Source organism: Lathyrus oleraceus, chromosome 3 (genome assembly GCF_024323335.1).
Source record: "Lathyrus oleraceus cultivar Zhongwan6 chromosome 3, CAAS_Psat_ZW6_1.0, whole genome shotgun sequence".
NCBI lineage: Eukaryota > Viridiplantae > Streptophyta > Magnoliopsida > Fabales > Fabaceae > Lathyrus > Lathyrus oleraceus.
The window spans coordinates 236,992,913-237,017,488 of NC_066581.1; the positions used below are offsets into that span (position 1 = coordinate 236,992,913).

A 24,576-nucleotide genomic window follows, 5' to 3' on the forward strand; every position below is an offset into this window, starting at 1 on the left:
ACTCCAAATGCCAAATAAAAGTTGTTTGAGCTGTCATCTTGCTGTCATATGGCTTAATTAGGAATGGACCATTTTGCCCTTGCACTTAAAAATCACATTATGCTAATCTTCCAAGTTTTTGCTAATTAGAGATTAAGAAGAGGATTAGCATTGGTATAAATGGCTAATTGTAACAGAAATGTTAATCACAATTGCACATTCCAAGAAATCTAACAAACTTTCCCTCCATTTTCTCCCAAATTCTCCAAGAACCTCATCAACATTTTTCATCAAATCTTCATCAATTCTCAACCAAATTGGATAATTCTTTTTGATTCGTGCTCCATGAACCTTGATCTACAACTGTTTTGGTGAATTAGTGGAAGAACCTTCAAGAACAAGGATTGTTGCAAGCTTGCACAACAATGGCAAAGTGAGAGTTCTTCCATCTGAGGCATCCTTGAGCTAAGGCACGCGTTCTAAACATCTTCCTTATCCATAATCATCATCTGTTTTGGTTCTTGCTCGAGAAAACATCAAGATCCATTGTTGCCATCCTCATTAGGTCAGTTTTCGATTCTCACTTTTGCTCAAATTGTCATATGCTTTTGAAAGATCTTTGAAAGTAGAACATGATGCAAGTCGTGGTTTGTGAATTGGTTGAGTGAGGTGAGAGAAATGTGAGTTTGAATGTTTGGTTGTGAAACTTAAAATGCTCGATCCGGTTGTTACAGGGAGAGATAGGAAAAATCGTTAGCATATTTGTGATCTAGGTTGAGAGACGGTTCTTTTGGTTATATGCTTGTTGATTTTGGTGGAGATTGGTTGTTCTTGATTTTCTGCATTTTCTGGAAATTTCTTGAGCAAGAACACGATGAATGTGCTGTTTGATCCATAGTTTTGCCTTGCCATTTGAATAATGTGTTTACCGCCTTCGCTTAGCCAATAGAAGCGCGCCATGCATTGTAATTGGAACGACATCGTTTTGGCCAGTGGCATTAGTATTACAAAAATGCCACTGGCGCATTAAATTAATTATTATCTTAATTTGCTTTTTCATTTTTATTTTCATTTGATGCCATGATCTTACAAAATTCATATCTCATTCATTTTTTATCCAAATTGAGTGAGACTTTTTGCATTGTTTTCATGATGATGTGTAGAATTTGATTATGATTTTTGTGGATTTTTTGCACGTATGGAAAATTAATTGACCTAGGGTTTGTTGAATGTGTCACATTTATGTATGTTTCACCATTTTTAACATGAAATACTCATACCTTATCCAAATTGAATGAAATTTCACATGCTAATTCTTGACTCCTTGCTGGTTATTTTGATGTATAGTTTGTGAATTTTGGATCTCTGGTTTGGTAGATATGATGTGTGAAAGTTGAGTGTGACAATTTGTGTCACACTAGGTTAGGTCAATTTCATGAATTTATTTGACATGCCTATGCTTTTCCAATTGATCTCAAATTTTGCATGCTGTGTCTTGTATATGTCTAGTTTCACCATGATGTTTTGTATGAATTGTTGATTCATTTTCCATTTAATTGAGATTTTTGATTGCTATTTAGCATTTTTAGGGCTTTGTTTGAGTGTTTGTCTTCCAAGTTTTGTGAAATGCTCATACCATATCATATGAATGTGAAATTTGATGGAGTGATTCATAACATGTTTAGATGTAGTTTGGCTTTGGTCCCATTCATTTCTTAATTGTTTTCACTGTTTGGCATTTGATTGAAGTTGATGCTCATTTTGCTACCATGTGTTGACTTGTTTGGATTTCTGCTGACTTCATGATTTTATTTGCCTGGCTTAGGGACATTGGATTGAGCTAATTTTTTGCATGATTGAGCATCGATATGTCAAGATTACATGTGAATTTTTCTGGATTTATTGGTGGCATTTTCTAATTGATTGATAATTTCCTTCCCTGTGTGGTCATTTTGTGAGTTTGTGTGACACATGTTGGCATTTTGCTTGTGAAATTCTCATATTGTATTGGATGAAAATGAAATTTGACATGTGCATTCTAGACACATTATAGGACATCATGGTTTTGATCCCATTCATTTCTTGATTGTTGTCACTGTTTTATGATTTTTGGAAGTTGATGGTTGTGTTGACGCCTTGTGTTGGCTTGTTTGAAATTGTCTGAACTTCTTGATTTTCATTAACCTACTTCCTTTTGTCCAACTGAGCTGAAAATTGACATGCTATACATTGAATGTGTCCTGTTTAGAGGTGAATTTTTGTGGAATTAATTGAATTGTTTTGGTATGCTTTTGATTGAGATAGTTCTGTTTGGACTTTTGGTGTTGCAAATGACCTAGTTTGTGATAAATTGTGCATAAAATGATAATGGTGATTGATATGAGCATGGGACCAATTGCATTTGCTTCTAATTTGTTTGAATGTGATTTTGGATAATTTTCACTTGCTGTTTAGGATTTTTTATCTCCTTTGGACCCTAGGCTTGGCCTAGTGGTCTAGTTTCTCACATTTGGTTTGGATTTTCAGGTTGAAATGCAAAAGGCATAAGGAGAACAATGCAAGTTATAAATTGAGTTTGTTTGATGTTGTCAACTGACATTGATTTTGTGTTGTAGGATTTGATGCTTGAGCTTGGGCTCATGGCTTGCACTTATGTGCATTAACTTGTGTTGACTGTACAAATTGACTGTTTGACTTTTGCTGTTTACTGTTGGTTTGTCTGAGTACTGATGATACTTGATTGATTTCAGGTACATTTAGTTGCTTACAGTTCCTTGAGAACTTGCTTGCTGTTGCTTGGTTTTTAAACCAGTTGAGGTAGAATCTCTATACTTCATGTAGTCTGGAAGACCTGGCCTGTTACTTGGCCAGGCAACTGTCTAAAGTCCTCCTTAAGAGGCGATGTTTATGATTGTTTACTTTTGTGCCAAGCAGGTAAAGACCTCTATGAGGCAATGGGCGGAACCCAAGGGATATGCAATCTATCCCCCGCTATTATGTTGAGTCGTCCCTCTGCTCACACCACTGTGTAGATGCATTGGGGCACAAACCCACGATCTTGTACTTTGTACAGTTGTGTCAGAGTCTTTGAGCGTAGAAGGGTCCCTCCATTATGGACCCACGCTCCTTTGTCTGAAGCTCTCCCTGGTCAGGGATAAGAGCTGTGAAGTCTAATCTTCACTCACCTCTCATCAGCTTCACCTTAGCCTCTCAATGGCAAGGTTAAGAGCTAACACTACCTTGTACAGATGACTTGCTTCGGCAGTCAAACCCTTTGTTTGAGCCCACTTCTGACTGGATATAGTGTGTGCTTTGTGAATATTTGTTTGCTCTGTTTGCTTGTATGCTTGTATGCTTGCTTTCTTCCTGGATAGGATTAGCTTGCAGCCGGTGCAAGTTAGGATAGAAACCTGAACATAGGGCAATGATGCATGATAACACTAGGCTCGAGTACAGCTCCCTGGTAGTGTGTCTCCCCTTGGTTTCTGGCTAGAATTTCTTTCCCTTTCAGGGGAACTACGTCGCCCTGATCCTCATACCAGATGAGGTACGTAGGCAGGAGACCGTGCGAGGTCTCTCCGGGCACTTTTTTTTCTTTTTGGGTGTGTTTGCTTGTAATCTTCTTGTGTGTCAGGATATGGACGTAAGCCCAGCGATTGGCTGTACGTATCCTGATTGTGTTTGTTTGGTTCGGAAGCCGATGTAAGTCCAGCGATTGGCATTCGGGTTCCAAGTTTGCCTGTGGGTGTGTGTGTCTTGTTTGGCGTGCGTGAGCCGAACTACGGCAGCTCTGATTCTCGTTCCAGACGAGATACGTAGGCATAGGATGCGATGTCCTATCGAGCTCTCTTCCTCTTAACCCCACCTGTGTTCCTTGTGTGTGTGTGTGATGTTTAGCAACCTTTTCTTTCTTTTAGAACGTGGATCCCGTCGAGTACGACGGACGTGAGGGGTGCTAATACCTTCCCCTTGCGTAACCGACTCCCTTACCCTTTCTCTTCGGTCGCGAGACCATGCTTTTTCCAGGTTTCTCTGAGCGTTTCCTTTCCCTATCTTGGGATAAATAACGCGCAGTGGCGGCTCTGTGTTGTTTTTTTGTTTCAGCCCGCCGGTTGTTTTTCGCGGATGCGACAATCGTCATCCAACAAAATGTCTCAACACATCAAATATATATCTTCCGCGTCCCCGTGCGATCAAAACATCTCAACCAATAAAAAATCCAACATACTAATCTAACTTGTCACCCCCGTGTGACCAAAACTCTTTTCAAAAGAACACCATTTAATCCTTACTAATGCGCATAACAAACCAATGCTTAAGCCTCCGCCGAGAGTAGACATGTCATCGTTTAGCCTTTAGGATGCGATCTAAGCAGTTGTTCACTAAAGGACACCAACCAACCGTAGTTCTCCGAACTACGAATGCTCTGACTTCCTTATTATACCATAAGGATACGTAGGCAGGAGATTGTTGTATCTTCGCGAGCACACTAATAAAAAAACCTCCTCTTCTCCTTTCTGAGGTTCTCATCCATTTCTATATTTTATAACCCAAAGATAACAAACAAACATAAATTAACACTCGAAACACACATTAGAACTAAAAGGTTCCCATTGAGTACAGCGGACGTAAGGGGTGCTAATACCTTCCCCTTACGTAATCCACTCCCGAACCCGAACATGGTTGCGACGACCATTATTCCATTTCCTAAAGGTTTTATCGATATTTTCCTATTCCTTCATTGGGATAAATAAAGTTCGGTGGCGACTCTGTTCGAACATAAATTTTTCCGCGACCATCGCGAGGAATCTAAGATGCTATCGCATCTCGAAAAATACGATTCCTCGCGATGGTCGCGGAAAAATTTATGTTCGAACAGAGTCGCCACCGAACTTTATTTATCCCAATGAAGGAATAGGAAAATATCGATAAAACCTTTAGAAAATGGAATAATGGTCGTCGCAACCATATTCGGGTTCGGGAGTGGATTACGTAAGGGGAAAGTATTAGCACCCCTTACGTTTGTTGTACTCAATGGGAACCTTTTAGTTCTAATGTGTGTTTCGAGTGTTAATTTATGTTTGTTTGTTATCTTTAGGTTATAAAATATATAAATGGATGAGAACCTCAGAAAGGAGAAGAGGAGGTTTTTTTATTAGTGTGCTCGCGAAGATACAGCAATCTCCTGCCTACGTATCCTTATGGTATAATAAGGAAGTCAGAGCATTCGTAGCTCGGAGAACTACGGTTGGTTGGTGTCCTTTAGTGAACAACTGCTTAGATCGCATCCTAAAGGCTAAACGCTGGCTTGTCTACTCTCGGCGGAGGCTTAAGCATTGGTTTGTTATGCCCATTAGTAAGGATTAAATGGTGTTCTTTTGAAAAGAGTTTTGGTCACATGGGGGTGACAAGTTGGATTAATATGTTGGATTTTTGATTGGTTGAGATGTTTTGATCGCACGGGGGCGCGGAAGATAGATTTGATGTGTTGAGATATTTTTTTGGATGACGATTACTCGGATATTCGAGTAAGACAACTCGTATCCTAATAGTCGAGGAGAGGAATCGAAGGCTCTAGACCATCTCCCTTTTCATCCTTTATTGTGAAAGGAGTTGATAATAGTTAAGGTATTTTGAATGGATGACGATTACTCGGATAATCGAGTAAGACAACTTGTATCCTAATAACCGAGAAAGGGAATAGAAGACTCTAAATCACTATCTGTTTCATCTGAGTATTTATGAAAATAAGGTTGTATATGATTGACGTATTTTAGTATGAACGACAAATACTCGAATGACTGGGTAAAACAACTCATATCCAAGCATTTGAGAAGAGGAATTGAAGATTTCAAGACCATCTCTCTTTTCGTATAGTTTTGATTGAGAATGATTTGACTTACGGTATGAATTGGTGAAAAATGACAATTGTTCGACTGACCGAGTAAGAGAACTCGTGTTCAAACAATTGAGGAGTGAAGTTGAAAACTCAAAGTCAACTCCCTTTTCATTTCTTATTATGAAAATAATTTGATTTAATCTGGGTTTAAAAGTTTGTAAAAAAATGACAATTATTTGACTAACCAAGTAAGAGAACTCGTATTAAATAATCGAGAAGAGGAGTTGAAAACTCAAAACCATCCCCCTTTTCACATTTTTATTCATTGTAAATATTAATTTTAATTTGTCTTATTATTTAATTGATAATCTAGCAACCTAATTAACTAATTAAAAAAACAATTACTTGAATTCACTAATTAAAATTAATTATCAAGATTAATCAATAAAGAGAGGTTCCATCAATATAATCAAGTTAATTAAGTTTACTTGATAAAAAAAAAGTAATTAATCTTACTAACCAAGACAAATAAATTTAATTTGAAAATAACTTCTTAAAATTTGAATTCCATTACAACTTAAAACTAAAAAAAAACTGCATTTTTATAGGAATGTCATCAAGAACTAATGAATCCTACAATTGAGTTCATATTTAATCATACCACCAGACAGTATTTACAAACACTCATAAATTTAATTTGGAAATAACTTCTTAAGTTTTGAATTCCATTACAACTTAAAACTAAAAAAAACTGCATTTTTATAGGAATGTCATCAAAAACTAATGAATCCTACAATTGAGTTCGTATTTAATCATACCACAAGACAGTATTTACAAACACTCATAAATTTAATTTGGAAATAACTTCTTAAATTTTGAATTCCATTACAAATTAAAACTAAAAAAAAAAACTGCATTTTTATAGGAATGTCATCAAGAACTAATGAATCCTACAATTGAGTTCATATTTAATCATACCACAAGACAGTATTTACAAACACTCAACTCAATTTTAGACAAAATGATAATAATAGCTATTGGAATAGCTCAATTTGACCTTCATAGCTTAAGTGAAAAGCTAGTGTGTCCAAATACTACAACAACTTAGTAGCCAATCTGTCCAAAAGTTAAACCCAAACTTAATAACAAGGTTGTCCAAATACTGCATCAGAAATTAGCTTGAAATATAAACAAGGATGTATGCCAAACAAAATTTTCAAAAGTGAAAGACCATGATACTTAGAACAATATTAACAAAATAAGCAATTTGCAATCCAAAGGAAACCAGAAAAAAGACAGAAACGCAACCATGATATCAAAACAAACACTAACTATTTATAGACTCATGTCCATTCCAGGTTTCAATAATATCAAAAAAAGAAACTCATCTGAACTTTTAAACATGTAAGCTAATCTTAAACAAATCCAAAATATGTAAAAAGAGAATTAAATCCATAAGTTAATCACACTTTATGTTCAAGACATTTTTATTATTAACAAGCTCAACACATCCCTCGCACAAACGAAATCAAAATGAAATAATTACCCATTACCGTAGTGTCGTGGTACTGCTTCGACGGCATCCGTACAAGCTTGCTTCACGAACTACCGACTCCTCCTCATACTTGAATCCGATTTATGTTTAACTCAACGTTCTGCATCTAATTCCAACTGTGAACCATCATAGAACTGGCGTCTTCACGATGTTACGGCGGATGCGGCGTGAGTTTGAAGGTATGGTGCGAAAGAATCCGACCGTGGTTGTTGAAGGGTTTGTGTTCGCGGCGGTAGCGGTGGTTGTGATTAAATTGTGGTGGCTGAAACGGTGAAGATTTGGCGAAGGTTGTATGGTGGGGATGGAGATTTTGGACGGCGGACGGTTTGTGTTTGTTGTTGTGGCTGTTCACAGTGGATGGTTCAGCGGCGACACCACAGAGGTCATGTGTGGTTTAAAGGAGGATGATGGTTGTGTGTTGGGGTTGTTACGAAGTGTGGTTTTGTGTGGAAGAGGAGATGGAGGCAGATGTGTGAGGTGTAGAGGTTCCGGCGGCTGTAGCGGTTTGGATTAGGTGTAGGAGCTAGAGGGAGATCGATTGTTGGCGTATGAAGGCGATGGCTTTTTGGTGGCCACAGAGAGAAGAAGGAAAATGACCGATGAACATGGGAGTGGATCCTGAAAAACAAAGAAGAAGATCCAGTTTTCTTTTTCCTTTTTTAATGAGCTGAGAGAGAGCAGTATTTTTAGTGGGTAAGAGAGATTAGAGAAGTCCTTCTCTTTATTTCTTTTTCTTTCCCTGCTTACTCATGTTACCGTTGGTGAGGATAGAGGAGAGAGGAAAGGTGAGAGCACGTGAGTGGGTGAGGAGACGGATGCGTGTGAGGTAGGTGGCGTGTAGAGTGAGAGAGAAAAGACAGAGTGAGCAGTTTGAATACCAGCTGTAAAAAAAAGAATACAATACTAATTTCATTTTATTTTTTTAAAACAATTACCATTATTTAAAATTTCCTATTAAAAATTTCTAATAAGTATTTTTTGAATAAATTTTAATTACTTTAGTTGAATAATTAACCTAAAAAAATGATCGATTATAAATAAAAGTGGGATATAAATTTGCTCGGAAAATTAAATCGGACACATCAAAATGATCAGCATAAAATATACTTATTGAAAAAATACAGCGTTTCTTTAAATTTTGAAATAAAATTGCACCGGTTAAAAGGCTCAGGCGGGTCCAAACACCGCCGAAACAGTCACCGGAAAATATGACGAGCACACCAGGTTAAACTACGTGAACCGTAGATTAATAATACTGGCGTCTGCAATTTTAATTTTGAAAATTTTTATCCGTTGATTTTGTTCGTACATGAGGAAATGATTCAACCGATTTGTCTGTATTTTCAATAAATTTATTCTGACTGATATTTTAGTTATTATTAATGATGGAATGCATGTCATGCTGTGCATATGATACAAATTAAAAATGAAATCGATTTTACAAAAATTTAAATATGCCCGGACAAAATTGGGGTATGACACCCGTCATTAACAACCCTTTCACATTTCCGTATGCACAAAAGTAAGTTGTTTTAAATTGCTATATCTTTACTTACTTCTTTAAAGATTATTACCTCTAACTAATATTTTTTGACCTTTTGGTGTAGATGGTTTGCACGTGGTATGAGTTACAACAGATGTCCAAGACACTGTATTACTCAGTATCGCAACATGTTGGATCACCTTCGACCGACAGACGTAAGGAAAATAACTTAATTATTTCGTTATATTTTGTTAACTTCTTCTACCTTGACTATAATCCAATCTTCTTTTACATTTTAGTTTATTTGGCGTCCATACCTTAATTTGGATCATGACCATCAAGTCAACGCTGAAGACGCGGCCATATGGACTGCATGCACACCGATAATACGGTTCACAATTGTGGAGATGCACAACAGTGATCGTGTGAAGCTACAGTTCGGTATGCCCTAAAATATCCCAGATCCCCCAGCTAGCCTAGGAGAATGGCATCTGCGCAAAGTTAACGATCAATGGAACTTTAATCCATGGCAAAGTTTCGCAAGATCGGAGTGTCGCAAATGGAAGCACTGTCATGACCATGTGTTAACTGACGCATTCATGCCAACTGAAGAAAAACCAAGTCGTACTTATATGGCTTGGTACAGATCGGTTGGTTTTCAGTTTATCGCCGAGGATATGTACTTGTACGACCCACGCCAGATGACTTACACACTTGACACCTCAACACCAAACCCCCAACAACAGTGTCAGACCGGATACACACAACCCCCGGTCCGTCAAACGTTTCGTTCAACCAACACATAAACATACAACCAAAACATTCCATACACCCAATCCCAATACCAAGAGCATACCCTATACCACCACCAACAAATTGACCATCAACCTGAGACTCAACATCGCTTCGCACCCACCCCATCACCCTACCAAAGTCGCCTAAGCCAGAACACCCATAGATCATTCAACACCAACCGCCCCTCCTCCTACCGTAGCCAAGAAGCTCAAACCTCACAAAACCAAAACATCCAACAACCCTATCTCTACCAAACACCCCAACAACCTTTCCAACCTTTCCTCGAAGCATCGTTCACACACATGCCTCCCTTCAACCGTCCCGGTCACCCATGAATGAGTCAACCACATCCTAACTTCTCTGGCATGGGTCATGAGCTCAGCTACGGCGGTACACCATCGATGTATACTGAAGACTATGCCGACTTGTCTGACTACCTCAATAGACCTTCTCCTGTAGTTGGTAGTGACGCTCCTGGCCCCTCAGATGCTCAAACACCGGTACCGAATCGTCAATATGGGTTAGGGCCACGGGTTAGGGTAGTTAGAGGATGTGGGACCAGAGGTCGGTTAGGTGATCCCGGTCATCACCATTACGTTTCTTTGTGTAAACGATAAATTTTATTAATATTAAGTGGTCCTATATCAAATTTATCTATCACGTATACCATTTACCAAAAAAATTACATTTTAGGAGGAGTCTCCAATTGAATTGGCGCCTCCTCTTAAATCCTACACAGGGGCGCCAATTGGATTGACTAGGGCAGGTGCCCTAACCAATCCAATTGGCGCCTCCATTCAATTTTTAAGAGGAGTCTCCAATTCAATTGGCGGTTCCTCCTAAAAGTGGGGTAGTTTGAGATTTTTTTTGAAACCAGAGGTATTTTGGGAATTTCCTTGAAAAAGTGGGTTATTTTCATAAAAATTTCTTGTTTTTGACTCTACAATTTTTTCATATTTTACTATTTTCTCTTATATAAAATATTTATTTTAGTTATATATTGTATTTAAAAATATGTTATAATATTTATAAAAATTAATATAGTATTTAAAAATATATTATATTTAAAATAATATATATTTTTAATTATATTTATTATAAATATTATAATTTTTATTTTTTTTGTAATTTTTTTTAAAAAAAAATACTAGTAGTTTGTTTAGGATCCGACCGTTCGAAGTCTCTTCAATGTTGGATTCGAGTAGTAATATTGTAACCTATATTACATATATTACATGGATTTTTTAGTTCAGCCCTAAAAACATTAAGCCGTCAAAACCAATCGATTTAGAATCGAATAGTCTGTTTTGACAAGTCTATCTCATTTAATCTTAAAGATTTTTTAATGCACATTATAATTATTAGGACACCACATAAAAATATAAAAATATCTTCGATTTTCAAAGATGCATTTTCGAACGTATCTCATGCACACACAACTTATTTGTTGCTTCAATTTTACAACTTAATTTATTTTTAAAATATATTTTTAAAATATCTTTAGAAATAATTTCCGAAAAAACAAACACTTATTTCTCCGATGATAAAAATTATTAAAATTTCCTTTTTTCTTACATTGCTTTTTGGTTCTTATGATATTGAAAATTATCACTTTTGATTATTTTAGACACAGACAGAATTTGGATTCACACTTCAAAGAACATATTTATCACACTTATTTTGACTACTTTCTCTGCAAACGATCTATTGATGTAAGCTTAACACAAATAATATCACATTTATTTTCCTTTTTATTATTATTATTATAAATTTTGCTGATTATTGATTATTTATGTTATACAGAAACCAAAACCATGGGCTATTCAATTATTATAAGTGGCATGTTTATCAATAGTAGTAAAAATGGAAGAACAAATAGTTCTTCAATCATCAGAATATCTAATGGGGTTTTAATTTGAGAATAAAATTATTAATAACATGTAGATTTTAATTTTGATTACTTGGAATGGAAAATGAGATTACCAACGCCCTTTGGCTTCTTTTTTCTTTTTACTTTTAAATAGAAAATTTCTTAATACACTTCAAATTCGGTAGGTTTTGAAAATGTATTTTTAGAGTCATTCTAAATATACATTTCTGAAATAAATTTTATAAAATTAAGATGTGGCTCAAAAACTAACAAATTTTATGTATATAGATGCGTTCGAAAATATATCTTTAAAATCTAAAGAGTATTTTTGAATTTTCCGTTGTGTATTAATAATGTATAGAAAATCATCTTAATCTCCAACTACTAATAAGTTTATTTGTCAATAAAATCATCTTAATTTTCCGTTGTGTATTAATATGAAATATTGGTTACAATGCATCATTTATTTCTCAATATAGACAAGCTAGTCCCCCCAATATGATATAAATAAAGGAAACCTCAACAGAGGTAGATAAATAATTTATGTCAAAATTCTCTTACATATAATGTTTCACTGGTAATGCTTTTCATCGTCTTCATTTTCCTTTAGTATAATGTGCTGGTAAACTGTAACAAGACCTTGAAAAATAAGTTAAACAATAACAGCACTACTCTTCAGCTATACCTTCATTTTCTCTCTTAACAGGATCTGAGCTCACAACTGGAAGATTTCTTCGGTACTGCTGAGATGTCAATCTCCTTTCCAATGGCGTTTTCCTCTTACTCACAACAAATCTGTTCACCCCTTTACGCATAGGCATTATTGAAGGAAAATCTTCGTCTGGAATCTGACTGAGCTCAGAGATATCCTTTATCTGTGCAACACGACGAAACCATCTCTCTGCCTTCGCCTCCTCTGACATGTCCAAGGGATCAGGTTCTCTGACCGCTGACCCCTCTAAACTCTTCCCTGTCCATTCTGTTCCAACACTCTGGTTCTCAGATGCCGAGCCTGCGGATGACTTCTCTGTCAAATTCGGCACACTATCTTGACTGGAACCCTGGTTTGAATTTCCACTGCTTGTAGCCCCATAGCTAGAGCTAACATGATTATTATTATTTGAACTCTGATCAGAAGAAGGTTCTGGCCTCTGTTCAGGTCTAGCTCTAGCGTCACTCAACGTCTCAGCTGGTTCAGGTATTGAGGATGATTCAACATTGGACCTATCTGTTGAGTCTGTCCCATCTGCCTGTGGCTTGTCCTTTTTGGCAAAGTAATCTGGTGGGAAGGGTACAAAAGGGACGAAGTTGGTATTGCCAGATTGCTCCATGGCCAAACGTCTCTTATATGCCGGTGTTGTCAAAGACCGATCTTTTTTCTTGCTAACAACAAATCTGTTTTCTCCTTTACGCATCGGCATTATTTCAGGGAAATCATCATCGGATATTGCACTTGTAACATTTGGAACATCATTCAGCTCCGCAATCTTTCTAAACCATCTATCAGATTTTTCAGCTTGCTCTTTCTCCTTATCCTCGATGATATTTTCACTTGAAGAATTATTAGAAAGTTGTGTACTGTCATTGTCACCAGAACTTGCATATGATGGAAAGGGGGGAGTAGTAGTAGTGTTGCTCCCTTTAACATTGTCGAAATGGGAAGTATTGCTGGCAATTGAAGGTGGCCTTTCTCTAATGAAATTTTGTTCAGCACCCATATTTTTAAAGTCAGATTGAGGAAGGCCAGATGAGCGGCCTAGAATATCATCCAGAGTATTGTGGGACTTGACAGATTCCCCAGTTTTAAAATCCTCAACTCCGGGAGTGTCGTTATTTCCCAAGTTTCTCTTGTATTGAGCATTGGTCAACCTCCTCTCTAATGGAGTTTTCCTTGTGCTTACAACAAATCTATTAACTCCTTTCCTTAAAGGCATTATTTCCGGAAAATCTTCATCGTCTACCACACTGTTAATATCAGAACTGTTATCCAGTTGAGAAACCTTGCTAAACCAACGTTGTGCCTTTTCTTCATTAGCAGCTAGTCTAGCATCAATATTTGAAGGATTAGAATTGTTTCCATTACCATATCCTGGATGTGACGTGGTATTGGTGGAACCCAAAGGTATTTGTCCAGGCCGCTTGCAATCACACCGTAAGCAAGTTACATTCCTCCTATAATTATGGAAATCACACCTTGAAAACGAAAACCATGTTAATTGGATGTCTACATCAAAGGTTAGAGGGAAAAAGATTCAGAGGGAGGAAGATACTTACTGAGGACATTCCCATTCTCCTCCAGTCAGTTGTCTTTTTGGCCTTGCTTCCTCACATTCAAGACATTTAATATTTCTTGCAAAATTCATAAAATTACACCTGCTCAATATTAGAAAAAGGGAATGTTAACTCTCATCAGAACGTTGTAAAACAAAATTAACCGCATCATTTGCTTAACCATCACGTTGGGACTCAGAAAAAGTTGAAATAATTTACAAAATTACCTTGTGCAAATCCAATCACCCCTTTTCATTTCAATGTTTTGTCCATGAGGCATTGTACGCCCAAGTCTATCGCCAGTCATTTGACTTTGCACTGAATCAAAAGAGTTAGGTCCAGGTGCACTATAACTCAGCTTGAAAAGTTCACCAAATAGGTTTCGGACGGCGGATTCAACAAGATTTCTATTATAGAGATTGTTCCTTTCTGAAGAAACCAAGCAGTTACTTGCATAACTCAGCATGAATTTCATTAGATCAACCATATTTGCTTTATGAGTGTCCACGACCTACATATCAAGCACAAATCAAAAACCTCTAAAATAAACAGGTAAAGAGTTGAAATTGAGTGTTAAGACGGTGTTATGTTTCACACAGTATGCATATATTGTTTCTCAAATAGAAGAAAATTTAAACAGATATTTAGGATTTTGGGCAATTTCCACTTTTCTTTATTTCAGGCATTTGAGACCCAAGACAAATGTGGATTTTAAAAAAGGTTACATGGTCAGAATTTTCAACCACCAAGTGATTTTTTAAATTGCATTCAATTTTCTGGTTCTACACACCAATGTATTCTTCTGCAGCTAAGGTGTTCAATAAATGATACCAATAATAGGAATTTAAAAAGATCAGTGACTAACTTTGAGTATTGTAATAGAGGTAAATATTGTTGAAAAATAATAGCAACCATGTTTTAAAAGAGAAAACCCCACAAAACTTAAGACTCATATTGGGAGTTTAGAGGAAATGGAAGAACTTTGGGAGGAGAGGAAAAGGGGTAGTAATCTCTCACCTTATTTGAGATTATTTTTGTATAGAATGGAAAAAAAATGCTTATGATTTTGTTTCAAGAGTATTATAAAAACATTTAAAGGATTTGAAGAATTTATCTTAAATAAATCATTTTTTAAATAACAAAACGTCAAAATTAAAAAAAAATTTGCATAAAAAAAAGTTAATATTTGCGCAATAACATAAATAAATTGCACTTATCATTAAAAAGAGAGGCTTCTAGTTCAGGCTCATCGAGAGAAAGACTAGCAACTTCAAGAATACCAACTCCATCAAATAGATCGCATTCATCTCAACCAATATCCCACATTTTTGTTGCTCCTTCATTATAAATCTTACTATTTATCGAGAGAAAATGGAGATTGTATGAACAAAAACTAAATCCTCAGCCCTCTTTGGATTGAGCCCATGGTTTTAAATTGCGGTCCGCAACCGCAATTGCGACCGCAATATTGCTGATGTGGTAGTCTCCGCATCCGCATTAGACCGCAATTGCGGTGTGATTTGAAATCACGCGTTCAACCACATTAGAATTCGCATCGAACAACTTCATCAATGTTTCTTCACATGTTTTCATCCTAACTCAAAGTTTGAGAACCCAAAACCTCAATTTACATCTCATTTGTAATGTAAAAGATTAACATCAAGAGTTTTTCAATGGTGTATTTTAAATATCTTTCAATAAAAATTCATGCCGCAATGGCCGCAATACGCATCGCAACAACCGCAATGGCCGCAATCGCAACACACGCAACCGCATCCACATCCACGACCGCAATTGCGACCGCAATTTAAAACCATGATTGAGCCTATTCCTTTTCAATGAGTGAATAAATCCATATGTGCTCCAATTTCTTTCGGTAGAAGATGAAAAACTTGGTTGTGAAAGAACGTTTTATTTATAAATAGAATAATTAATCTAATTTTCATTCAAGCAAAAAAAGCCCAAATTATATCATCTGAAAAAACTTTAAAAAGTTAGGTACGTGGTACCAAATATGTATCGTTTGGTGTACCAGCTAAAAAAAATGGTACGGCTTCGGTGCGTACCGTACGCGTACGACCCGGTACGTACCCGACAGTGGTACTTTACCTAAAATAGAGTACCCGTGCTCCACATATACCTTCCTTTTCCCTAAAGTCCTCTCCTCCCTTCCTAACCTCCCACATAGCCTAAAAGATAACTTATTGCTAAAGCTAAGTCTGATCCAGAAGATTCAAGATGAAGGAACTAAAAAAAATTTGACATATGTAACCTGTAGTCTAGATATGATATACCCCATTCCCCATCCCAAAAAATGGTTATCCATGCTTATGAACCAATGACAAATCAAAATAAAAACTGCATACAATACTTCAAACATAAGACAAAGAACCTAGAATACGAAATAGATATACATATATAACAATCTTAAAAACAGACACACCCTAAAATAAATATTACAGAGTGGGAAAGTGTGAAGGTTTCTGTTTCTTAAACAAACTTATGGTTGAAAAATGAAAATGAATCATCATCAGATCAAACATTAATTGAAGTCAAACAAGCTTCACTTTATTGTCTAGAGAAACAATATTTCAGCAAAGAGGAATGAAACCAAAAGCTCAGAATCTGAAACCACGAATTTAGTGTAGATTTTTATTCCATTTATTCATTCATTTGTTCCAACCATGCATGAAACAATTGCACCTTAACAATAACTAAAACACTAATTACTCACTAACCCAAAACTAAAAGAAAGAAAAAACTAATGAAGAACAAGAATGTAGCAGTAGATAGCACTAACAGTGGAGTCACCGTTGGATACAAAAGACTTCATCTTCGAAACGGAATCCTCAGAGCCTGGAAACAGAAAGGGAGTTCCATGTTCAACCACAGCCGCGACGTCTCTCATAGAAAGCAACCTATTGAAATCAATTTCAATACAACGAGAAAAAGAACAAAAATCATTTAGCAGAAGAATGAAATTCGGAAACACAAACCTGAGAAGGTTGGGTCTATCTCGAGCAAAAGCCAAGCAGGAACTGACCTCGGCATGGGACAATTCGGCAGGAGGAAGAAAGGAATCGGCGGGAGGAATAGTGGATGTGTAGCCGGCGGAGGATATGTGTGCGAGAAATCTGGAAAGTTCGGGCCATGGGTGGGTCCCACCGAGGGAAGATGAAGGTTGGGTGTGAAAGTGTTGGGAGGCTTTGGGTTTGAGTTTGAGTTTGAGTTTGGGAGTGAGTGAAGGAGAATGAGTGAGTGAGGAAAAGGGAGAGGAAATGGAAGAAAAGATGGCGCGGTGGTGGTAGCGGAAATGAGAAGAGAAGGAGGGAGGGAGGAGGCGGAGGTTGTGGCGGAGGATGAAGATGAACTTTGGGGCGACGGCGGCGCCCATTCTAGTCGGAGGATGAGGATCGGTTGGTGGCCGAAACTGCTACTCAATTAGACTGAAGTTTTAAGACCAAAGCACAGAATTATTGATTTTAGTTTTAAAACAAATTTAATATTAAATAGTTTATTTTTGGACATCTTTATAAAAAAATGATTGAATGAAAAATTATATTTAGATATCTTGTGCCAAGCTAAACTTATTTTTGGGTAAATGACCAAAATTGCTTTGTATACAACACTAGATGAGAGTTATTTTAATAAGAGAGTAAATAGCAAAGAAGTTGAAGATAGTCCTTATATATTGGAGTGTAAGGGATACGGGGGTGGTGGTTGGCGATCGGATCGAAAGATAGAATAAAATATAATTCCTATGAATTGTGTAAATGTCTTCTAAATTTTATTTAATTCTTCGTTGTGGTGTAGGATCTTGCTCCTAATAATATAATTATTTAAATTTTGAATTTTTTAAAATTTTCTAACTACCTCACCATACACATTCTAAGCCTTTTTTTCGTCAAATAAATTAACCATGCAGCATGAAATTAAGAATTGATTTTCGTCCACAGCTAGAAGTTGGAATTAAACTTCAAGGAAAACACACCTATATGGCTAAAAGCTATTAACCTGTTTTGAAGTCAAACATCCTACTTCAATATGAAATCATGTTTCAAGAACTCAGATGTGCGTATAAGGAATGTGGAAATGGTATGAAACACATAGTAAGTTCTTTTGTGAATTCTTGTTTGTTGACACCAGTAAAAATTATTAAGAGTGTTCGTTTAAATATGATTTTTGGGGGCATCTTAAATGTGATGATTCAACTTAGTTCAAAAAGTGATTTGAATCAGGCCATTAGAATTTGTTCTTAGTTTCTTTTTGGGTCTATGAATTTAAATCATGATGTTTCGATTCGATATGCACTAATTGATTCAAATGAACATTAACGTTGATGATGCTGGTTTAGCTGATGAGGATGAAGCCGATTCAAAGTATTGATTCTGGTTAGTCTAAATTTGTCCCATTACCTTCAATAAAATGATAGCAATTGAACAAGGAAAAGCATTTTGCACAAGTTGTTTGAAGGAATATGAGGAAGCCATAACAACATTAATTCAAGCACACCTAAACCTCAAATTAGATGCTAACTCGCCACTAGTACCCAACAACAATGTCCATTGCAAATGTAACTCTTCAGAACAATAAACTAATGGCAACATGTTTCTACATGAATTCTATATAGAGCTGATTATTTAGAAGATACAATCAGTTAATGGCTGTAAAAGAACTGCTATAATTTAGAGTAAATGGTGGCAAAGGAACAAAAACTGCTTAAAAATACATCAGTCGAGCCAAATGATCATATCAACAATGTCCAATTATTTTCTTTTTAAATATTAAATCAAGATTAGATACCACATTTTCAACCGCTTAGGAAAGAACAATAGGTTTGCCACACAGCTGCTCCAACTCATCTTCTAAAATTTTATATAACTTTGCTTTGTTCCGCCTATAAATCCAAGCTTTAGTATCCTGATCCCAATCAAACCTAGACGGGCCACTGCAAAAGAGATGGGAGACTTTTAGACAGGTCCAGGAGAATGTAGAACTAATAGAGATAGATATGTAATATAGTCACATTTTGATTATTATACCTATTGTCTTATCAAAGCAAAATTCATCCCACTTAAAATAAATAAATAGAATACTCGTAAAGCCTCAAAATCATACAAAGGCCTCTGTGATGCGCATGAGCCCAAAGGAAGAGCTGGCACAGAAGGCTAATCATCCGCTAAGTAGGACAACCCCCTAGACTTATAGGTCACACTTATAGGTGCTAGGGAGACAAACTTAAGATCCTCTTACCTAGGATTGGGGTGAGGTCCCAAGATCGTAAATCATGGGATCGTTATATGGATTGTACTATCCTACATATTTCACAAATTCAAATGTATGTGCATATAAATTCATATATGTGGATTTTAAAACTTAATCCTCACACAAGAATCGCAAAAACATGCCTCTCATATTGAGCTCATGTTTCCGCAAAGGGAGATCTCATCTCCAAGACTATTTCATTAGATGGAGAACTGTTTATAAGTTTCACTTAACATCATCCGAAATGACAAGAAAATTGACGTGGCTACAATCAATCATAATTAATATCACTTAAGGCCGAATGTGTGTTACGTCTTTATTGAGCAGATAATCAACATATCTTATCGTACAAACTGACTAGATTGGTCTGCATGTATTCTAGCTACATAAAATAAGATAGTAACATCTCTCAATGCAAAGGATTAAACCTATATTCTTGTGAAGAAGATTTCCATCATCTATCTTAATTGGATTTTGATGAAGACAAAGGTTTATCAAAGAAGAAAAAGTAGGAAGGCTAACTCAATCAAGATCAAGTAATCATATGCTTTGAAATCAAAAGAAAGTTTATCAAAGAAGAAAAAGTAGGAAGGCTAATTCAATCAAGATCAAGTAATCATATGCTTTGAAATCAAGTAATCACAAAGTTTATCAAAGAAGAAAAAGTAGGAAGGCTAATTCAATCAGGATCATGATTAAGGTTGGATTGCAATTCATGCTATATCACTTTAAAATGCTCAGGAAAAAACATCCTCTACTTCATCTTACTTCTATCATATGCATACCTTTTGAAAAGATTTGGAAAATACACTTTATATGCATTGAAACAATCTTTTCTTAAAATTGTGTGGTAACAGATTACCAGATATTGGTAACAGATTACCATTTTCAATTTTTTTACCATTGTTTTGTGGTAACAAATTACCAGATATTGGTCACAGATTACCAGTAATAGATTACCCGATATTGGTAATCGATTACCAGCAGACAAAATTCAAAAATATAGCTGTTGGAACATGGTAATCGACTACCACTTATCAGTAATCGATTACCACGCGAAATGCTACAACTTTTCATCATCTAATGGGTCTGATTTGATTGGGAAAGGTTCATGGATCATCTCCTTTCATATGCACGATTTTACAACATGTATTTAAGCCTTTCAAATTAGAATTTTTTCTTCACCTCTTCTATTCAAATATTTACATAAAATTCAAGCATTTATACTTGAAACTTTTTTTTGTTGCATAATTTCATATTAATTATCAAAAGTTTTTGAGCAACCTAATTGTGTTATACTTGAATTATTCATTGGAAGAGAAGACCAAGTTCAGTATAGAAATTGGTCAAGTGCAACAACATCAACATATTTCAAATACTTCATTAAAAATTATGTTTTGATCACAAAGTGTTTAGTGATCATTGTGTGATATAAAAAGTAGTGTGCTTTTTAATCAAGTGTAAAAGAAAGTGGTGTGCTTTCTTGTTTATGTATGAAGAGTGTATGAGTGACCTTGGTGTGAGGTTTGTACAGATTCTAACATAGTGAAATCTCTCACGGGTGTGAAGGGACTAGATATACCCTTGGTTGGAAAGAGGAACTAGTATATGTTCTGATGTTATTTATTTTTCTGCATTTATTTTCAGCACCTTAACATTCATAATAGTTCCGAAAAATAAGAACAACATTGCTATCGCTCATAATCGAGAAAATTCTAAAAATACTGGAAAATCTAATTCACCCCCTTGGCTCATTCTAATATAGTGAAATCTCTCACGGGTGTGAGAGGACTAAATGTACCCTTGGTTGGAAAGGGAAACTAGTATATATCTTGGTGTTATTTATGTTTCTGCATTTATTTTCAGCACCTTAACATTCATAATAGTTCCGAGAAAATAAGAACAACATTGCTATCGCTCATAATCGAGAAAATTCTAAAAATACCGGAAAATCTAATTCACCCCCTTGGCCCCCTCTTAGATTGCACTCTTAAACTTACAGTCTGCATATATTCTTGCTACATAAAATAAGATAGTAACATCTCTCAATGCAAAGGATTAAACCTATATTTTAATGGAATTGCAAATATTAAAAATGACGCTCCTCTCCTCTGTGATCTTAGATTCAGTTTACGTAACTGTTGGTGGGTACTTTTATCCTAAAGAAAAACATGAAAAATGAACCATGCCATAAAATATTGCATATACCCCAGTTTCCTCCTACCACAACTATAAGAGAACACTTCAAACAAAGAATTTAAACCAAAGGGAAAGTTTCTAGAAATTTCCCAATCCTTGCTACTTTCTTCTCCACCAATAAGACAAGAAAGATAACATTTCAATTACACAGGATTGCCTTAATATATACATAACTATTACCATAAAAATCCTATTTGACTAAAGAAGATTGTTTACAATACCAGTTTGATTTGTTATCTCCAATTATTGATTTTTCTCCAGTTCATTCTTAAACATAATAATGCCCTGGGAAATATTAAGTAAGCATGGCTATTGTAGTTTTCTACGAACTACTCAAATGCCATGTAATATATGAGTACCAATGACTAGATACTAAAACCTGAAAGAAAAAAGATTGCACATCTAAAAAGTAAAACCAAAATAAGAAAATAAAGATAAAATCAAATACCTCACTGGCGAAGACAGCCAAAGTTGTCTATTTGGTGTTTGTTTGTTCAATACATAAGTGCCCAGTTCCCCGAGTTTGACAGTCAAAACATCATTCTGAAAAGGAAAGCTATGTTAACAGTTACTATATCTTCTACACATGGATGATGCTTCTCAAAACTAATAGGAATAAATTATTTAAAGTCTTAAAAGGGAAAAGAAAGCATTTTATTTTCAAAAGACCAAACTACTTTAATGAACTTCATCGGTAAAAAAAAAAGGATATACAGTTATCAATGTGATTATTTAAAATAATCAAACACAACAAGATAACTTCTGTGTTGCCTTGTAAAATACATAAGTTGTAGGATTTAAAAAAAAAGTAATTCTAGCCACTTGCTACCTATCTTCTATAACAAATATACTACCCAAAAAAATTCTCACCCCATAGTCTATGTCAAATCCATCAAGCTCAATAGAGTCTCCATAATCCTGCCAAGTAAAAAGTAAACGAAAAAATAACCAATACAGTTTAAACTCTTGAATAATATGAAATGTGTACATTATCACTGCCAAGTGTATATTTTCGATGCAACCCATTTGAATTTAAAGCATAGTTGTATCAAAGTTCCATATTTATCAAATAATGTTGGCAGTTATCAAATTCAAGTTGGATGTTCAGAACCGAGATTGTCATATCATCCAAATTTAAGTTCCTGTAAAACACAAAATGATGCTAGAGAATTGATACCTCAAATTTCTCTTGAAGGCCTTGTATTGTGGACTCGGCGAGTCTATGGAATTCAGCCTCCTGCAGTAGCGAACTGCATCCACATTAATCATTAGCAAATAGCAAAAGCATCTCCAGCCATTTGAAAGAATAAACAAAACACAGCCTCGGTTTCAATCAACATTGAGCATTAATGGCTAGCAAGGCATTAGCAATTGCCACTGCCATTTGGATTTTCAGAAATATTATTCAAATATGAACTAAAAAGGCAGCTAAAAGTTAAAACTCAGAGTTTTCATGAATCAAATGAGAACATATGAACTAAAAAGACATAAGAGGATGTGCCGTAGCACACCTGTAATCAATAGGTGCAGGGCCATGAGATTCAACAACAAGATTGGACTTTTGAGAGCAGAAGCTTCTAAAAAAAGTTGAATGACCCACGATTTCGGTTGCTTCCACAGAATGGAATGGAGACCCACTAATAGAAAATGAAGAAGAAAATGAGCACAAGGAGGGTGATGACAGTTGCAAGAACCTGAAGAGCCTTCTCTGCAAAAGCACCTTGGAGACCATCATAGCTTGGTTCCCTAAGCTGTAAATGTTATCATACAAATAAAGGAGTAAATACGAAAAATCAATACTTTGGCTTAGAACATACAACAAACACCTTGAAGGGGGCACAAATCAGAAGCAAAAATGGAATCAAAGTTGTGATTCAAAAAGCAATTTTACTTATGTATGCAACCAATTAATCAATGTATAAATTTTCTAAGACCACAATTTACAAACATGTTGTGTGCATGCAGCTCATGAAAGAGTGAAAATTTGGCAACGCTTACCGTGAAGAAAGTAGAAGAGGAAAAAGATGAAACCCTAATTGTTAAGTAAGAGGGAAATTGGAAGAAATCAGAGGGGGGCTTGGTGATGTGATGACTGAGAACAAAGTTGAAGGTTTTGCGACTTGTGGGATGACTCTCTAGCGATCGTGAGAGAAGAACAAAGTTAAAGTTTTAAGAGATTTTGTTTTAAGATAAAACCTAAAAGAAAAACAAAAAAGACACAATTTATTCTAATAAACCTACGTGGAATTTTTTTTTAAATAATCAAATTTTTCAAAAGTAATTTCATTCTAAAATAATCATATTTAGAAGAGGAAGCGCTAGATGAACCGACACATCCCTTAAATATGATGAGGAGTCCCCAAGGCATTGACACCTACATTGAGCTCCTCATGAGGAGGCGCCAATGCTCTTGGCGTATGCATTGACCCTCATGAGGAGGCGTCAATGCCTCTGACGCCTACATGGTGCTTTAGGCGGAGGCGTCAATGCCTCTGGCACCTGCATGTTATTGACATGTGGGTGTTCAGCCTCTTGGCACATACATTTTATGTCTTCTCTGTATAAATACCACGTCTTGGATGCAATATTTTTCACACAAAATCATCCCCTACTACCATATTTTCTCTAATTCAACTCCATTCTCCTTCAAGTTTTTGTGTTTTAACCATGTCTGCATACATTTAGAAGCGAAATGTCGATGTAATATTTTCCGTCGTTGCGGCTCCGATACAGATTCGTCTCTGGAACACATATTTGTTTGAACGTCTTAATCGGACGTTGTACAGTTGGTTAGAGGGAGAAATTGGAGATGGTGAAATGATTAGAAGAATACAATGTCTTGTGTCCACGTTCAACCAAAATGGAGAAGTGCGCAAATGGGTGGATATTAAGACCGACCAAAACGCTCGTAGGATGATGCATTACATGTTCAAAATTGTTTTGATGGTTGTAATCGCATAGTTCTTGTATTCTAGTTGTTTTAATTATATGTGTTATTGTTTATGTAATGATATTTTCGTCACAGACGTCTAATATGAAATAAATTTAGTTTTTTATATATTGCAACAGAGGTACATGTGAATCTATCTGGTTCCAACACTATGACAGTTGTTACGATTGTGACATGACTGACGGCATGAACTACATAGTCTAACCAAGAGGAAGGGCACATTTTCCTTGCATGTGACTATTCACATGCAGGCGCGCCAAGAGGAAGGGCGCATCTTCCTTGCATGTGAATCTTCACATGCACACCTAAGACTATGTGGCTACTCTACTTATGTCATTACATGCAACCAATCACTTGCTTCGTAGGTTGC

General features: G+C 36.0%; 2 protein-coding genes across 2 annotated transcripts; both read right to left on the reverse strand.

The window, feature by feature from the left end:
* Nucleotides 1-12,029: 12,029 nt before the first annotated feature.
* Nucleotides 12,030-17,367, reverse strand: LOC127126572 (zinc finger protein VAR3, chloroplastic). The gene is made up of 5 exons (XM_051055518.1): nucleotides 16,789-17,367; nucleotides 16,593-16,710; nucleotides 14,020-14,303; nucleotides 13,796-13,894; nucleotides 12,030-13,714 (listed from the first exon to the last, which is right to left on the reverse strand). The coding sequence occupies exons 1-5, from the start codon at nucleotides 17,184-17,186 to the stop codon at nucleotides 12,190-12,192; spliced, it is 2,424 nt and encodes an 807-aa protein (XP_050911475.1). The 5' UTR covers nucleotides 17,187-17,367; the 3' UTR covers nucleotides 12,030-12,189.
* Nucleotides 17,368-18,289: 922 nt separating this feature from the next.
* Nucleotides 18,290-23,450, reverse strand: LOC127126573 (frataxin, mitochondrial). Its single transcript, XM_051055519.1, has 6 exons — nucleotides 23,255-23,450; nucleotides 22,768-23,007; nucleotides 22,434-22,506; nucleotides 22,127-22,174; nucleotides 21,705-21,799; nucleotides 18,290-18,740 (listed from the first exon to the last, which is right to left on the reverse strand). The coding sequence occupies exons 2-6, from the start codon at nucleotides 22,989-22,991 to the stop codon at nucleotides 18,611-18,613; spliced, it is 570 nt and encodes a 189-aa protein (XP_050911476.1). The 5' UTR covers nucleotides 22,992-23,007; nucleotides 23,255-23,450; the 3' UTR covers nucleotides 18,290-18,610.
* Nucleotides 23,451-24,576: the final 1,126 nt, after the last annotated feature.

What these genes read in the sequence shown, in the direction of transcription:
- LOC127126573 (XM_051055519.1), bottom strand. Translation starts at nt 22,991, where the DNA reads ATGATGGTCTCCAAGGTGCTTTTGCAGAGAAGGCTCTTCAGGTTCTTG. An exon ending in CCTGCACCTATTGATTACAG is followed by an intron (nt 22,507 to 22,767) that starts GTGTGCTACGGC and finishes ATGTGGATGCAG; the next exon opens with TTCGCTACTGCAGGAGGCTG. An exon ending in GCCTTCAAGAGAAATTTGAG is followed by an intron (nt 22,175 to 22,433) that starts GTATCAATTCTC and finishes TTTACTTGGCAG; the next exon opens with GATTATGGAGACTCTATTGA.
- LOC127126572 (XM_051055518.1), bottom strand. Translation starts at nt 17,186, where the DNA reads ATGGGCGCCGCCGTCGCCCCAAAGTTCATCTTCATCCTCCGCCACAAC. An exon ending in GATAGACCCAACCTTCTCAG is followed by an intron (nt 16,711 to 16,788) that starts GTTTGTGTTTCC and finishes TGATTTCAATAG; the next exon opens with GTTGCTTTCTATGAGAGACG. An exon ending in GGAGAATGGGAATGTCCTCA is followed by an intron (nt 13,715 to 13,795) that starts GTAAGTATCTTC and finishes TTCGTTTTCAAG; the next exon opens with GTGTGATTTCCATAATTATA.